Source organism: Pimephales promelas, chromosome 18 (assembly GCF_988280905.1).
Source record: "Pimephales promelas chromosome 18, fPimPro1.hap1.1, whole genome shotgun sequence".
Classification (NCBI taxonomy): Eukaryota; Metazoa; Chordata; class Actinopteri; order Cypriniformes; family Leuciscidae; genus Pimephales; species Pimephales promelas.
Window position 1 is genome coordinate 3017991 of NC_142786.1, and position 17010 is coordinate 3035000.

Sequence of the window (17010 nt, forward strand, 5' to 3'; positions counted from 1 at the left end):
ACCGATAAAGGATTTTGAAGGCCGATACAAATATTTTTGGGTTTTAAAATACGATATTCCGATATATCGGCCGATATTTTTTTTTATTAAATATTGTTGGATTTCACACACGTGTAAAAGAAAAGCTAACTTTTATGCACAAGATACGTTTGATACTTTTTCTCTATGTCTAAATGTTCACTCCTCGCAAGTATAACTTACATTTTACAATGCAGGGACTGTAACTAGAGATATCCTAGTTATAAAAACAGTAATCATTACTTTATTTAGGCAGAAAACGTTCATTGTGGTTTCCAAGCTCATTAATGTTAACGTTAGCGGTCTTCCACTGATGATAGTGGCATTAGCTAGCTTTGTGGTTAGCTAGTCTATGATGAGCCATAATTTAGCAATAGATAACATCATACTGCAAATTGTAAAACATACGTTTTCAATATAACAGGCTAAGGAGAGATGATTAAAGCGTGTTTCGTCCGTTTTTATTCTATTTTTTAAATATTCATTTATCGGCCATTATAACTGCCGATACCGATATTTTGGAAAATGTCTAATATCGGCCGATATATCGGTCTGGCTCTAGGCACACTTACAGTGTCCATCAAGTGAGATGTACAACTCTGTTGGCGTACTGTTTTTCTCTTACTATATAGTATGGAAGTATTCGATTTCAGATGCAGAATTTATCAACATTGTCAGGGTCTGAACTTCATTTAATCCACATCTTCACAAAACTAAATTATATGAATCTATAGTGTACAATGTTTAGTTGATTTAAGCTGTTAAGCTCATATTTCACCCTAAATTGAATGTAATACAATAATAGAATCATCCATTACATTTAAATAAGCATAAATTAAATTCATAACATGTACAGTATCCTTACAATGTATACTATGTTTTTTTTTTTTAATTCAGAATATTAAAAACAGAAATTTTTTGAATACTGTTATTTTTAATAATAACAACCATATTTTAAAAGAGCAAGATAATATTTAAAAACAATGAAAAAGCAAATTCACTTTCATTATTATAGGGGTCACAATGCAACTTCAGCAAAGTCATTACGCAAACCGCAAAGAACAGGAAAACCAAACACTAAAAGACGCAGGATAAGCATAATAGCTTAGCTAGCGAAAGGTTAGCGAAACAACTAGAAAAAAAAGGAGGAAGCAGAAGTTAGAAAAGGGAAAAAACCTAGTTCTGTCAAATGCCAGCATGAATACATAGGAGTCCATTGCTGTGATTTCCATCTCACGTATTGTTCACATTAAAATATTCACTTTCTTTGAGATCGGGCCTTTAAACGCGACCTGAAAAACCATGCTCTCATGACATAACAGATTGACGTGTATATTAGCATGAATGGATGGACAGCCTAACTATGCTGATTTTACATCAGCTGCCACTGCAGCTTTACGTTTGAAATGCTATAAAAAGAACAGAGATGCCAAAACCATTTAACTTTAGACTGAAACAACTCATAGGATCTGTCTCTGGGATCAGACAGACTAGAATCCAGGCCCTACATTGAGTTCAAGACCCCTTCTTAACCCCAAGCCTGACCTCTTGACCTCTGATGTCAGAACCGAAGCCAATATGTGCCCTTTGGGGAAAAACAACACACAACAGTCAAATATCTCATCATCGCTAAACAGATGCGTAAAACTAAAGTGAATTACAGGACTACATTTAGGTCACATGATGAGAAATGTTTTGACCTTTTGAAATAAAACAGTTCATTGTACTATGAAAACACACACGACTGTTTTCAGTATTGATAACAATAAGAGCATCAGATCATCATATTAGAGTGATTTCTGACAGATCATGTGACACTGAAGACTGGAGTAATGATGCTGAAAATACAGCTTTGATCACAGGAATAAATTACATTTTAAATTATATTCACATAGAAAACAGCTAATTTAAATTGTAATAATATTTCACAATATTACTGTTTTTACTAGTCTTTTGATTACTTTTCAAAAACATAAAAACATCTTAATGACCTCGACCTTTTGAATAGTAGTGTATTTATGCAGATTTGGGGATATTGCATTAAGCATTTGAACGCTTGACATGAATAAAAAAAAATTATTTAGTAAGACGACATGCAAAAAACCCCACTTCATCATATTTACTGAATACATTTAAATATGTATGTTTAAAAAAAAGTCACAAGACAAAATTCTCAATGTGAAAATCCCTCAGTGGCTAAAATGTCCATTTCTATTTCGCAGATTTCCCACAAAGAATGAATGGAATGGAAATGCTAATTTATTTGCATTATCCAACAAATAATACATAAAAAATCAGGGCTACGCTCCAAACATAGCTGTCAACATTGAACATTGAAAATAAGGGAGATTTTCCAGAATCCATCCCCAAAATAAGGGCTTTTTTTTTTTTTTACAAGATTCTTACCCACAAACTTTAAAAATAAAGCACTAATCATTAAAAGTCTAAAGAGTTTATAACTAGCTTACATATGTGTGAGAGAGATAGAGTGTGTGTGGGTGTGTGTGAGAAAGGGACAGTGTGTCATTTAAAAAAACATGATCATAGAGAATGTTTAAATACTAATATCAGGTTACGAGGGAAACGGAGGCGGAGTTAGTGCTGCATCGGAGAGTGCTGGAGATGATTCGGGAGAGGTCCGTCCACCTTTACCGATCAGAGTGCGCTGACACGGAGTGATGCCTTGTTTATACTCGACGCGTCCGCACGAGCGCGGCAAAAGCGACAAGTTCGGTGCGCAAGACCGGCAAGACCTCGTTTCACTTGGCTGTGCGTTCACAGCTTTTTTGTAACAGCGCGCACGGCGCCGCATCAGAGGATGAATGACTTCAAGCCAAATCTGTCTGAGCTTGTACGTCTCACACAGTCAGAGCGTAAAAATACGGGATATTTTACGGGAAAATACTAAATACTAAAAAAATACTATGGGAAGACAGCAGTAAAAGAGCTTAAAATACGTGAGAAAAGCGGAAAAACGGGAGGGTTGACAGCTATGGCTATTAGTTCAGTTCATAGATCATACTTCAAAAAATTAACTAGTTCATTCATAATTCTTTTTCTCCATATGTTGCACATAATACTAAATTTCGTACATGTACGTGAAATGTAGTGGAAAGCGCACTGCGTAATACCTTTATAGGTGGCGCTATTGAGCCATTTCGCCCGGCCCAATTCTGAAACCCATATCAGATGTAAATGTTCGCCAATTCTGACGCGTGTGCAAAGTTTTGTGAGTTTTCAAGCATGTTTAGGCCCTAAAAAATATGATTCATCTTGGAGAAGAAGAAGAATAAACAGAGCAATTCCAAGAGGGTCCTCTCACCATCGGTGCTCGGGCCCTAATAAATGCTTATCACAATGTCATTCACACCAGGAAATCGTAAACGAGTGTAGCAAAGTCCCGTTAATCATTTCACATGTGAAGATCTATAAACTTGGCCATCTGAAATGTCAAACCCAAAACCGTATACTGCATGTCTACAGATATATACTCCTACAGTGTTTGGTTGACGTCAAACTTGGCTCAACCATACAAGAGGACATTGAATCAAACTCCCCCATCTCATAAACCGACACCGCTACTATGAGCGTCTCTCCTCCGCGTTATTCCTAAAGGAGGTTAGTCTCTTCCTGCGCCGATTGACTGAATAGAGACAGAACACAAAGAAAAACAATTTAAAGTGACAACTCTGAATGGACCCATCCATCATTGCCGTGAGAAGCCCAACATACTTGACACCTGAGATTATCAGCGACGGCCCGGGTTACACAATCACACCCCGCGCACGTTTGGACCCTCGGGAGGTCAGCGGACAAACCCGCGAGTCGATTATTAACAGGTTTGCCAGGTCATGCAGTCAAGATGGGCATTCTGGGTAAAACATTTACCCCTGCAGCTTCAAAAGGGACGTTCCAGATTACGCCACCAGCGCCTCTCGCATGATTACTGTGCTGCGCTAAATAGGGCTTTTCCATTTCAGTGTTCTGCGGTCATCTCCCACGAACACGAGCTGCAACAGTCTGCAAGCCGCACCACCTGTGTGTGGGCGAAGTGTGTTTGCCTGAGAGCAGGTTAATTCAATGTCTCAGACAGAGAACGTGTTTTAATGGCGCTTCAGAAATGAGAAGTAGAGGAAGACCCACAGGAGAAAACTTCCTGCATTGGCACGCCGCAATTTCACCGCCTACGGTCACTGTGCAGACAACACCATTATAAAATGATGTTACTGGGACACACAAGTGCAATGCATTCAATATAACACCCACATTTGTGCATGCAAACAGGGCGAAAGGTGGTGACAATTCTAGGGGCCGAACGGGATTTCAGCAACAGCCGAGGCCCCTATACTACAGCCCTGCATGCAAATAAACAACAAATGCATTTTGTCGGGAAGCACAACGTGTTTCACGGAAGGAAATTACTCATTTACATATATTAGTAAACCCAACAAAATTATTTGCACACATACAAAAAGGACTTTTATTTATACATAATTGTAATAAGTCCTATTTGTTTGTGTGCAAATCATTTTGGCGGGATTGCCTATAGGGAAAAAACTAAACTGTAGTTACAAAAACTATTATATGTGGCTGTTTCCACACAAAAAATAGTAGGTTACACTTAATTTTAAGGTGACGTACTTACAGATAAGTACTGAGTAATATTAATTATCAACAAGTACTCCCAATTAATTTTACTCCCACTTAATTTTAAAGTACTCCCACTTAATTTTACTCCCACTTAATTTTAAAGTACTCCCACTTAATTTTTACACTTAATTTTAAGGTGACGTACTTGACAGATAAGTACTGAGTAATATTAATTATCAACAAGCCCTCCCGGTAACACTTTATTTTGATAGTCCACTTTAGACATTCTACTAACTATAAGTAACTTTTTAACTACATGTCAACTAACTGTCATTAGAGTATTAATTGACTGTCAGCTTAATATCTGCTAACACTTTATTTTGTTGGTCCCCCAACAGACATTCAACTGACTCTAAGTAACTTGGCGACTACAAGTCAACTTATTCTCCTAACCCGAACCCTAACACCTAACCATAACCTAACAGTCTACTGACAGTCTACTATAATATACTAATACTCTAATGAGAGTTAGTTGACATGTAGTTGAAAAGTTACTTATAATTAGTAGAATGTCTAAAGTGACTATCGAAATAAAGTGTAACCGTACTCCCTAGTACTTGTTGAAGTGGAAATTAAGTGGGAGTTACAGTTAGGTTTAGTTACTTGTAATTATGTATAATTTACAAGTACAACTACGTCACCTTATATTAAAGATACCAAATATTGAGCAAACATGAAAATTTAAGCCAATTACAAATATTTATTATTAACTGGTTTCAACATCGATAATCAAAAATGTTTCGTGAGCAGCAAATCGGCGTGATTTCTGAAGGATCATGTGACACTGAAGACTGGACTACACTGTAAAAATGAATACACTTTATCTAATCAATAGAATTGTGGCAACGGATTACAAGCAATATTATTAATTAAACAAATTAGAATTGAGTAATAATTAATCAAATTATTCCTTAAAAGTTAACCATTTAAAATAAGCAAAGTCTACATCCAAAAATTTTACAAAAATATCTCAGACGTCAGATTAATTAAGAACTCTTATTTTATATTGCCAACATTGAAGACACCTGATGTTAACAAACCGGAGAAACCCGTAATTTTAAAACAAACACTGATCACCATAATGGTGACTTCAATATATGTTTTTTTTTGGGGTTGTTTTTGTAAGTTTTACTCATTTTAAATGGTTAACTTTTAAGGAATTCATTTGATTAATTATTACTCAATTCTAATTTGTTAAATTTAATTAATAACATTGCTTGTAATCTGTTGCCACAATTGTTTTGATTAGATAAAGCATATTCATTTTTACAGTGTAGTGATGCTGAAAATGCAGCTTTTATCACAGGAATAAATTACACTCTAAAAAATGCTGGGTTGTTTTTAACCCAATTTTAGGTCAAATATGAACAAACCAGAACGTTGGGTTAAAAATGTTATTAAAATAAATGTTATAAAAATAATCCAACAGCTGGGTTTGTCCACATTTGACAAATGGTTGAAACAACTCAACATTTTTTTAGAGTATTTTAAAATGTACAAGTTGTTTAAAATTGTAATACTATTTTCACAAATTTACTCTAGTTTTCACTCCAAATTCTTTTTCAAACAGTAAATGTATGTGAAGTCATGCACCGGCTCAATGAACAATAAGCTGACTTTGAAATTTCACGACTTTAATCCTTTTCCCAGCCCAACACCTCATGCTCTATTCAAAGGACATTTACTAGCGGAAAACTCACTGGACTGATTTTTGAAAACACTCAAAACTTATGAAAACACTCCTTGAACCTTTCTATAAGTTTAAAAGAAACCACTGACTCCAAAATAAAAATTCTGCCATCGTTTACTTTCTATTCAAACCTGAATGTTGTTATTTTGTCCCTGAGGACCAGTATTTTCACATAGCTTTTCACAATAAATCAACAGTTCATAGCGACTACATATAATAAGCTTTAAAAAAATGCACAAATCACCATTAAAGCATTTAAAATCACTTTCTGTGAGTAACAGTTCAAGTTACTTATTATACTCTAATAGTGAGTCAAAAGTTGGACTTGAAAGCCCTGTTTAGCAGCTAAAAACTTAACATGAATGGTCATTTAAAATGAAAGACCTGTGTGAAGTCTTGTTCCACTGCAGAATGAAAGGCATACGAGTTTGATAAAAGTGTGAGGGTGAGTAAACAAATTGGTTAATTATTCCTTAGATATTAATAGAGTGCAATGTCCAAAGGTTTAGATGCAAAATGGCAACAAAATACATTTGTGACAGTTGTGCTTGTGTACCATTTCACATCTTAACTTAGGACCTGACTGGTTTATAATTTGATAAACAGTGAAAAGCAGGTGAGCACGACGTAATGCGTGTGTGTGTTTGGAGACCAGCTGTTTCAGAAGAGTAAACACTGAGAGCAAAAGATGGAAGAGGTTCCTTACTTCCTGCCCGTTTACCCACAAACTGCGTCACTGAAGCATTCCTGCTCTAAAGTCACGAGACACACACAGAGTCTGCACCTAGCGATGATTTCAACACGCTAGAAAACACGGCGACCTCAAGAACAATGAAAGCTTTATGATTTGAATCTTTGACCATCTGACTCGATTATGACATAAGGGTGTGTTCTGACAGACAGAGGTCACCTCAGTATCCATGACATCAATAACACAGACACACAACACAACACAAAGGAGGGAATCCTCTAGTTCCATGTTCTGGCATTTTTCTTTCTCTTTTATGCTTTGCTGAACAGCCATTTTCATTCACACAGCCAAATGCCACACTATGCATGACTTTCATTTGATTAGATTCTAATTAATTACACTTTGATTCTGTACAAATACTATTTTTCCACATCTTAAATGACAAGCAAAAATAAAGTTAATAAAGTTCTTGATTGTCTCCAGAATTGCTTAGAACCTTAAACACACTAAAGATTTTTACAGAAAACAACAACGATATGATCAATAAGTCATGACAACATATGTTTTTTTACATTGCTTTAACTCTTTGCATAACTTTGTAAAAGTAAAAACTATGAGATACAATATGACATTCCCAGAAGGTCCTGCGTTGCGTTGAAATGATTATATTTAACATAAATAATTTAGTGTCTTCTCATTTTTTGTTATCAGTAATTACAGTGTTTTATATCACAGGTAAAGGTTATTGTATTAGTTTAATACGTATTATCTCGATGGTGTTTTGTCTTTGTGTATTAGGGCTGTGGGTAACACTTTACAATACAGGTGCACTAATGTGCATTAATTCATCCTTAACTAATGCACAGATAATCATGAGTTAATGTATAACTAATGAAGAACTAAACCATTACAGCAACTAATAAAGAGTCAATATGATTAATAGATTAAGTAATAGATGGATTGCTATTAATTCAATGTGTCATTGTGTATGCACTTCAACTTCCAGCTGTCTGCTTTAATTAAACATTAGCTAATGATCTTCAAAGGTATCATTATGCTATGACTTTACTTGATGGGGCACATCATTATTAACTAGTCATTTAGTAATTGTAGTAATTTGCACATGAATTTGAACTAACACTAAAGTAATTAATCATGTATTAATGCATATTAGTGTACCTGTCATATTACCTGGAAGTTGAAATACAAGGCTTTGTCTCATTCTGGTAATTAACACTATTAGTTACAAAAATGAGTTATTATGGAATTAATCCACAATTACATATTTAATTAATAACAATTCATGTATGAACTAATACATTAAACTTACAGACTATTAATTAGTTCCTAATGTGGTAATCATTAATGAATAGCTTAAATAATCATTAGTTACACATTAATTCAGTATTATCTGTGCATTAGTTAAGCTTATTAGTGCACACGTAACACATTGTAAAGTGTTACCGGGCTGTGAAACAATTAATCGTGATTAATCGCATTTTGTGTTTACATAATATATATGTGTGTAGTGTGTATAATTATTTTGTGTATATATAAATAGACACACACATGCATGTATATATTTAAAAACAATGTGTAATTAATACATCAAATATTTATATTTATGTATAATATTAATTTTAAAAAGTATATACATGCAAATATTTCTTAAAAATATACAATGCATGTGTGTGTATTTACAGTATATATACAAAATAATTATACGCACTACACAGACATATATTATGTAAACACAAACTTTTATTTTGGATGCGATTAATCATGATTAATCGTTTCACAGTTCATGCAAACACAAAACACCATCATGGTAACACAAATGACACTAAAATAAACATTCATTACAAAGATGTAACAAAACCCAAATGTGCACAGCTAACTATTAAGAAACAATTATTTAAACGAAATTCTTTCAAATGTAAAGTGACACAGAGAATTCTGGGAATGTCAGTTTTCAGTTTTTCATTTCATTTGCCATTTAAACGTCTAAAAACAGCATTACTGAAACATTATATGAAATGTCTGATTAGACTTTTTACAGTGTTTCTCTGTATAGTACAGGTACTGTTAACAATTAACAATGTTTTTTTGTTTTTTTTTCTCAATATTTGACAGTTAAAATTACACTCGTTTTTACTACTAAAACGAACTCCGTAAACTTGTTTTTTATCAAAAAATAATCATTATGGCCATTTCCTTGCAAAAAATAGGACTTTTTTATTGTTTGTTCCTCACTTCACTTAATAATACCAATATTGGGGAAAGTCACGGGCGTCTCTAGTGGATCTAGTGTTCTGTAATCAAACTAAATTATTCATGTTGTTTGTCCAAGCTCAAAGCGATGATTATCCAAACACTCCAAAATCTGGGTTTCAACATGCTCAACTATGGCGAGTACGTTTTTAATTCTATGAAAATAACAGGAACTGAATCACAGAGATGAATTATAACATAAATTACCGCTAGCTGTAATTAAACAGACACCGTCTACATTCTAGTGTACTCTTAAACGTCAATTTAGCAAACTCAATGCTTTCCTCGTTCAGGAAAACAGAGCAAAAATATCAATAAATATTGATTCTTTAATAAATTATTTATAGAATAAGAGAACGCCCCTCCCTCTAATACCACACAATTCCACAACAGGAAGTTGATCAACGCGGAATACGGAAACGGTGCTTGTGAACTGATTTTACAATGTCGTCAAATTAGAATTTCTAGAAACCTTTTGAAAGACACGTTGAATTGAAACCACCAGTTTAATCTCGATGACTGACTAATCTGTGGAAAATAAGTGTGTTAATACTGTCATTTGACAGCCGACAAAACAAATTGTCCAAGCCACGTAAATGCACTAAATATGCAAACATATCAGACATTTTAACAGCGAACGCATCGAAACGTCCCGACACCTGTGAAAGGGGCGACCCAATAAACAAACACTTACCTTTCAGGTTTTTGGGGTTGTTCTGCTTGGTGCGTGGCATTTTGGGTGGTTTTCCGCAGGCTCAGAGAAACATCGTATGGAAAGATGCAGGATGGAATGCGGGCGATCGACAATCTCCTAATCCGCACAGGAAAGACACCCTCTGCACATCTGGGATGGATGAGAGACAAATAAACTCAAGCAAACGCAAAACAGGCCACAAACACACATTCTCGCTGCTGGAAACGACTCACTCGTGTGATTTTTCAGATGGACTGACACAGATACGCATATGTGGTGCAGGAATCCGATTTCTGATCTAAATGGTGTGTTGCCATCCATGCATTGACATTGCATTCACACAGAATCAAAATTCAGAATCATTTCACAATTAAACATATTTATAAATATTTACCAAGTTGTATACTGACACTTTAGCCATACAGCACAACAAAAATGGCCCACAACAATTCTCTTGAATTACTTCATAATGTGTTAGATAAAATATAGCATCTAAAAAATGATTTTATATATTTATATTGAAACCAAATACTTCCATTAACATTAAAAAGCTAAGCACAGTTGGAATGAATTGTGATTTAAAAGACTAATAAATTTAATTCTGAATAATGCAAAACAAAGGTTAATTCAACATTAATGAAAATAATGGAGCAATGCCCATTCAAAACATCCCTCTAATGCTTTCTTTATGGTGTCGGGGTGAACGGCTCTAATACAAATCATAAATGCAATGAAAGTAGGCTAGACCAGAAGAGATTGACTTGTGTTAACTGATACATTTTTAATGGCAGATCTTTACTGAAATCTAAAGCTTAAGTTGGCAGATGCTAATATCCAATTAGCAAATATTTTACTCAAATTCATACTCTATCCATGCAGATTAATAGCCAATTAATCGGCCTGGTTGATATATATCCTCTCGCCACTAATGTTGACTAAAAAAAAAAAAAAATCACCAGACTTTTTAAAACTGCAGCTCTCAAAATGGCAAATGCGTTTTTTGGCTCTGCAGGAATAGATGCATTCCCTCCCCACATTCTACACAAGACGCTCTTTGTTTCAACGTTTAGGAGGTTTTTGTTTCTATATGTTTCTCAGCTCCATCTGACATGCCTCGCCCATGCATCCCGCTAGCATCCAGTCACAGCGAGTGCCAGATTCAGTCTCAACACATTACATAACGCTTACTACGAGTGTGTATGATTTCCCACCGAGTGCAGCTCGACGGCAATGACATCACCTCCCTGAGGATTTGAGCATACACACTTATACACACAGCGCATGCACTAGGTTTCACACACACACTCGGATCCAGTAAGCCCCCCTGCAAAAGCACATTTTGGACTATTTGACGCATCCATTTCAAGACACCTCTAATAGTTAGGTGCGTTTGATTAGAGGGACAGTTTTTTTTCAGGACTGTCCGGATGATCTTAAATGTAGATTTATAATGTGACTATATTTTTTAAATCAACACATAATATTTTAATTAATATATATATATATATTATATATTTTTGAAAGTAATAATATTCCATGTAGTTTCTCAATTATAAGAAGAGTAAAATAATCAGCAAAATCCTGTATATGTATATTAAACTGCGGTCATGGCCGTTTTTCAAAAGTATTTAATCTCAACTAGCCAATCGCAGAATTGGAATAATATGTTGTTGCAGTGTTTTAGTGCAGAATTTGATTATGTTAACTTAATTTGGAATCTGAATGTTACTGCAGAATTTGAATGACATTTTTTGCAGAATCGGAATTTTAAAATGTAACTGTTGAATGTTACAAGGTTACTGCAGGATTTGAATATTACATTATTTCATAATTGTAATGTTACTGCAGAATTAGGACGTTACATTGTATCAGAATGTGAATATTACATTGTTAATGCAATTTGAACCTTACATTGTTTCAGAGTTAGAATGTTACTGTGTCATTTGAAAATAACATTCACATTCTGAAATAATGCTATTGCAGAATTTAAATATTTGAATGTTACAATGTTACGAATGATTTATATATGACATAATTGCAGAATTGGAACGTTACAATGTTACTGCTGAGGCGCCGTATTTTCTTTTTCTTTCTTTCTTTGTTTCTTGGTTCAACTCATAATAAATAGGACTGGCAATGCCAAGGTCAGATGGTTGATTTCCACGGAACACACATACTAATAAAACGCATGCCTTGCCGTGCATCTGTCAAATACATAAATGCAAAATGTTAAAAGAATCTGTCAATCAAGTCATTAGGAAACACCCTGAAATCGGCGAAACGGTGCCAACAGAAACTGTGCTGCAGATGATGGGACACTTGGCATGCATGCACTGGCAAAAAAAAAAAGAGAAAGAAATGGCACTAAACAGGGGTTGCTCCTGTAAGACAGACCATGCCGGTGCCAATCTGACATGCTTACAGCCTATAAGACCCGCATGCGATGAGTCACCATGTGTCCGAACCTAACGGTTACAAAACCATCACCTTCTCCAAGAAAAAGCGACTGCGCGAACATGCCACAGTTCAGCGCCAAATCCAGGTGCGTACAGGATGAATGGCGCATTACTGCCTTTAAGAAACACACGAAGAGGGCGGAGCCGGGGAAAACCCCTCTGCAACAGGACATGAACAAGAAACACTTCCCTAATTCGACAACAAAATTCCCTTTAAACCCGCCGAGGACGCATCCGAAACGCGGTGGTTTGCATCCCATGGTTTTGGAAAGGTGTTTTGGCGCTTACCTGCCGTCGCGGTCGGTGCTTCGGCGACTCTCTCCAACAGCGTTGCGGGCTTGATAAACATTTACACCCCGTGTATTAGGATTCTGGAGACGTGCGCTCTCGGCGAGATACAAAACACGGGCCGGCTCAGTAACAGAGCGACCGACACCAGTCAAAATCAGCATTAAACTCACACAAACATGCTCACAAGTTGAAACAACCCATCAAATCTTTTGGAAACACTGTCCCAAAACAACAGCACTTGGAGATGCGTTTACGCACCGCATGCGTTTGCAGCGCACTGGACCATGCGTCCAAACGCTTATTAAGACGCGTGTATTTCTTAACTTTTGGTACTTACAGGTGCAGTATGAACTGTTGTCAAGGGTTTCAACGGTCAGAGGTCTGTTTTTTTCCTGTCTCTCGTTCTATCTTCTCTCACTTTCTATTGCAGGAAACCGACAGGCCCACTGACGTCAACGGGGGTCCCGTCTCCGCCTCCCAAGCCGAGCAAACGCGCTCAGGGAGTGTCCTGACGGCCGATGGACCAGTTGAATAAAACGTGCCGAGCTCTATCCGAGTCACTATTTTTGTCAACGTTCGTTAGAAACGTCACATTTACACGAAATGATTGCGCCTTTACCGAGCAGAACTTGCCAAAAAACACATTTTGAGCGTCATTTCCAAAGTGTCGTGTCTCGCGGAACCCCTTAGACCAGGCCCTTGTGCGCATAGTTCAGGACTGACGGTGTTCCCGGAGGTTCCTTGTTTGTTAGGTCACGTTGTGCCCCTCAACCAGCGCTGGGCTTTCCCGCACATATCCAGGCAAACAATGGAGAATGCAGCACAGAGTGTGTTTGCGATGTAGTGATGATACGCAAAATCATATCTGAAATGTAACGCTTGAAATGTAATGTTACACAGTCATGCAAAACTGAAAGCACCGATTATGCTCGTTTTAAAAGGCTACTGATGTTTATAAAGGGGAAACGGGAACTGATGTCACTGTCAGCGTTGAGTTGTTTAATATTGCATTTAAAATGAGTAATATTTGAGATATCCACCCTTCTCTAGGTATTCCATAATTCCTTTATCAGACTATTGAGGTTTGCTGCAGTACGAAGGAGGAGCTTAGGAGGGAATCAAGTTCATTTTGTGTTCAAACAGAAAATCAGTGCAAATAAAAGTTGTTTTATGGCAGTTTGTGCACTATTAAATATATTGTTAATTGTTTTGTTTTTTATTATTGTTTTATTATTATTATTATTATTATTATTACAGTGTAGTGAATAAAAAAATACGACCACCAATAATAAACTAGAATTTCCAAGGTGATGAAAATATTTTTTTTTAAATAAAGTTTAAGGTTATATTTTTTCATGCTGGTTTATATATAAATATAAAATAGTGCAATATATATATATATATATACACTGTAAAAATATATGTTCAAGATTTGTTATCACAACATATTTTCTTTTGTCAAATCAACTTAAATAATTTATTTAGTTCAGATAACATATAATTTTGAGTTTTTGATGGTTAAATTAATTTCCTTCATTGTATTAACTCACTTTTTCCAGTTCAATGAACTTAAAATTTTAAGGCAACCAGGTTACTTACTTTTTTAAGTTAAACCATCAATATTTTTTTACAGTGTATAAACTGTAAAAAAATAGTCATCTTAGTCATCTATCACTGTAAAAAAATATTTTCATGATTTGTAATCACAACATATTTTCTTTTGTCAAACCAACTTAATTTATATAGTTCAAATAACGTAATATTTTGAGTTTCTGATGATTAAATCAATCTCCTTCATTGTATTAACTCAATTTTTCCATTTCAATAAACGTACAATTTTAAGGCAGCCAGGTTACTTACTTTTTTTAAGTTAAACCAACAATATTTTTTACAGTGTATAATTGCAGTTCAATCTGTCACATGTCAAACCAACTAATCAAAACTTTTCCAAAATAGCAATAAGAATTGCATTAAAACCAGCCTTTATCACAGTTCTTGTGCTAAAACTAATTTAATTAATTTATGTTTTGGTTGTTCTCACAATAATTGATGGCATTATTTTCTTTAAATAAATAAGTATATTTGCTTAAATATATAAGGTTGCAAAAAGCAATGCACTCAATGTTACGCCAAAACCGTGCCAAGCCTCCCTGAGACATCACAACCAAAAAACACAAATAATTCTGCTCGGCTATTTTTAACCCATGTTCAAAGCGTCTCGCAATACGTCCACGGGTGTTTGTGTTCACAAATGACACATCACTTAATGAGAAAGGTCAGCCCTGAGAATAGCACTTTAATGAAGGTGGAAGAGGTGACTCTCTGTTCTATCCTTCCTCCAGCAACAAGCCCACAGGGACGCATGATACGTGTGCTGGTGACGAAGAATAGGGGGCGAACAGCATCACGCTGGATATATATATATATATATATATATATATATATATATATATATATATATATATATATATATATATATATGCGTTCTCCCCCTCTCTCTCTTTCTCCCAATCTCACTCTATAGTCTATATTTAAATACCAAAACAAGCACACACAAAACAGTGGGATCACTGGCACACTGAAAATCTGGGATTTTTTTTTTTTCATCTAAAGCTGTGGATAAACAGAAAGTTTGGGGAGTTTCCAAAATGTAAAGAAAAAGACTACTATCGCTAATCAAATTAGTAACACTGATCATGTGACCATGTGACCCAGCTTTCACTGAAGCACAAGATGCTCTTGGAACATCTCAAATCATGCTGGAGATCATGACCACTGGCTCCACTAGTATTATTACAAGCATGACACGCCCATACATGTTCGACCCAGAGTCCGTGTGTTGCGCCATTCCTGTCAGATCCAATATAGCACCGTTCTTTACTCTTAATCGGTCTGCAAATCCAGTCTTGTTTACAAAACAATCCTCAGTGAAATGAAGCGAACAGACGCATGATGTTTTACCCTCATTAGCTGGAACGACATTAAAAATAAAGTTTATCCATGCAGTCCTATTGGAAGCTTATGAAGCGACTGTCTTCTTCCACAACCAGGCGCTGCACAATATTCTGTATTGCTCAGTAGCTCGATCCGGTTTGTCATCACGAGGTAGGAATCTATGTTATTTAGCTATGCGTGAAATGCGCGAATCGGTGGGCGGGGCTAAACTGGCCGTGTTGAAGTAAGCGTTGATCTTCTTCTGCGGGGGTGGTGTTTTATCCTCTTTGACGTCATAGTTCACCACTTTGAAAAACGAGTCGTTTGCTGAGCCTGGTGTCAATAAAAGCTTTTATTGGACTAACAAGGACGTTTTTAGTTCTGAAACTATAATATGATGACCTTTTAGATTTCTCAGTTCATCACCCCTTTAAGTAAAATTAGTAAATGTTTTAGAAGTATTTAGTTAGTTCATGCAGGGCTGTCGCTATAGAGGGGAGAAAGGTGATGATTCTCAGGGCCCACAACAACAACTTGCACCGGGGGCCTGGATACATTAGGAAAATTAGTTGCACTTTCTGGTGTCAGACTTTTGGATCCAACTGCACGGCACGTGTTTCATTTCAGTTGGTGCAAACAAACCCCCACAAACTGTTGTCGCAGAGCAGATGCACGTCACACTGGAGGTCCCTGTGCTGGGCACCCGTGAGTTTGAGGGGGTGATGATGTTCCATTCACAGAAGCCTCTGTGACAGCCAGCCGCCCGCACACGCTCCATATTCTGACACGCTGACTCACTCGCCTTCAAACGCGCGTTACAAATAGGCATACTGCATTTCATGCCTCCATGTTCCTCTGAAATAAGTTTGCTTGAAAATGTAACAAACTTTTGTTAAATTCTTTGAGCGATATCAATTAACGAAGCTGAATAGAATTTGTTTTTGAGTTGTTTGCTTTGCATGAATCTCTAAAGCAAACTTTATATACTAATCAGGACCTATTTAAGTACTTTTTACGAATGAATTATCAGTGCATGTAATAATTATTGCATATTAATATGATACTGATGCACAAACATACTGATTCCTTTCAATTCACATTTATTTCTAAAACAGATCGCTTCAAAGCAGATGCGGATGGCCTACAGTGGAGATATCTATAAACATATTAGTATGTCAATGACTCACTCGCTTCGAACCACCATGAATTACAAAAATGTGGCATCCTACATTTTATGCCTCTGCTGTTTCTCCCAAATAAGTTAGCTTGCAAATGTTGTTAAAGTCACCATTAAATCGAATTGACAATTCTTATT

At 35.9% G+C, this 17010-nt stretch overlaps 1 protein-coding gene across 3 annotated transcripts in view; it reads right to left on the bottom strand.

Annotated features, from left to right (window-relative positions):
* The window catches only part of hivep1 (HIVEP zinc finger 1), an 84219-nt gene that overhangs the window by 57195 nt on the left and 10014 nt on the right, over window positions 1–17010 (bottom strand). The window contains exons 1-2 of one of the 3 annotated variants that reach the window (XM_089123298.1): window positions 13099–13228; window positions 10015–10164 (exon numbers count right to left, since the gene is read on the bottom strand). In XM_089123298.1, the coding sequence (XP_088979424.1) occupies window positions 10015–10054 (40 nt within the window). In that variant the 5' untranslated portion in view covers window positions 10055–10164; window positions 13099–13228. Of the gene's footprint in view, window positions 1–10014; window positions 10165–12758; window positions 13064–13098; window positions 13229–17010 lie in introns of those variants that run through there. The other 2 variants (XM_039681396.2, XM_089123299.1) reach the window with 2 other exon arrangements.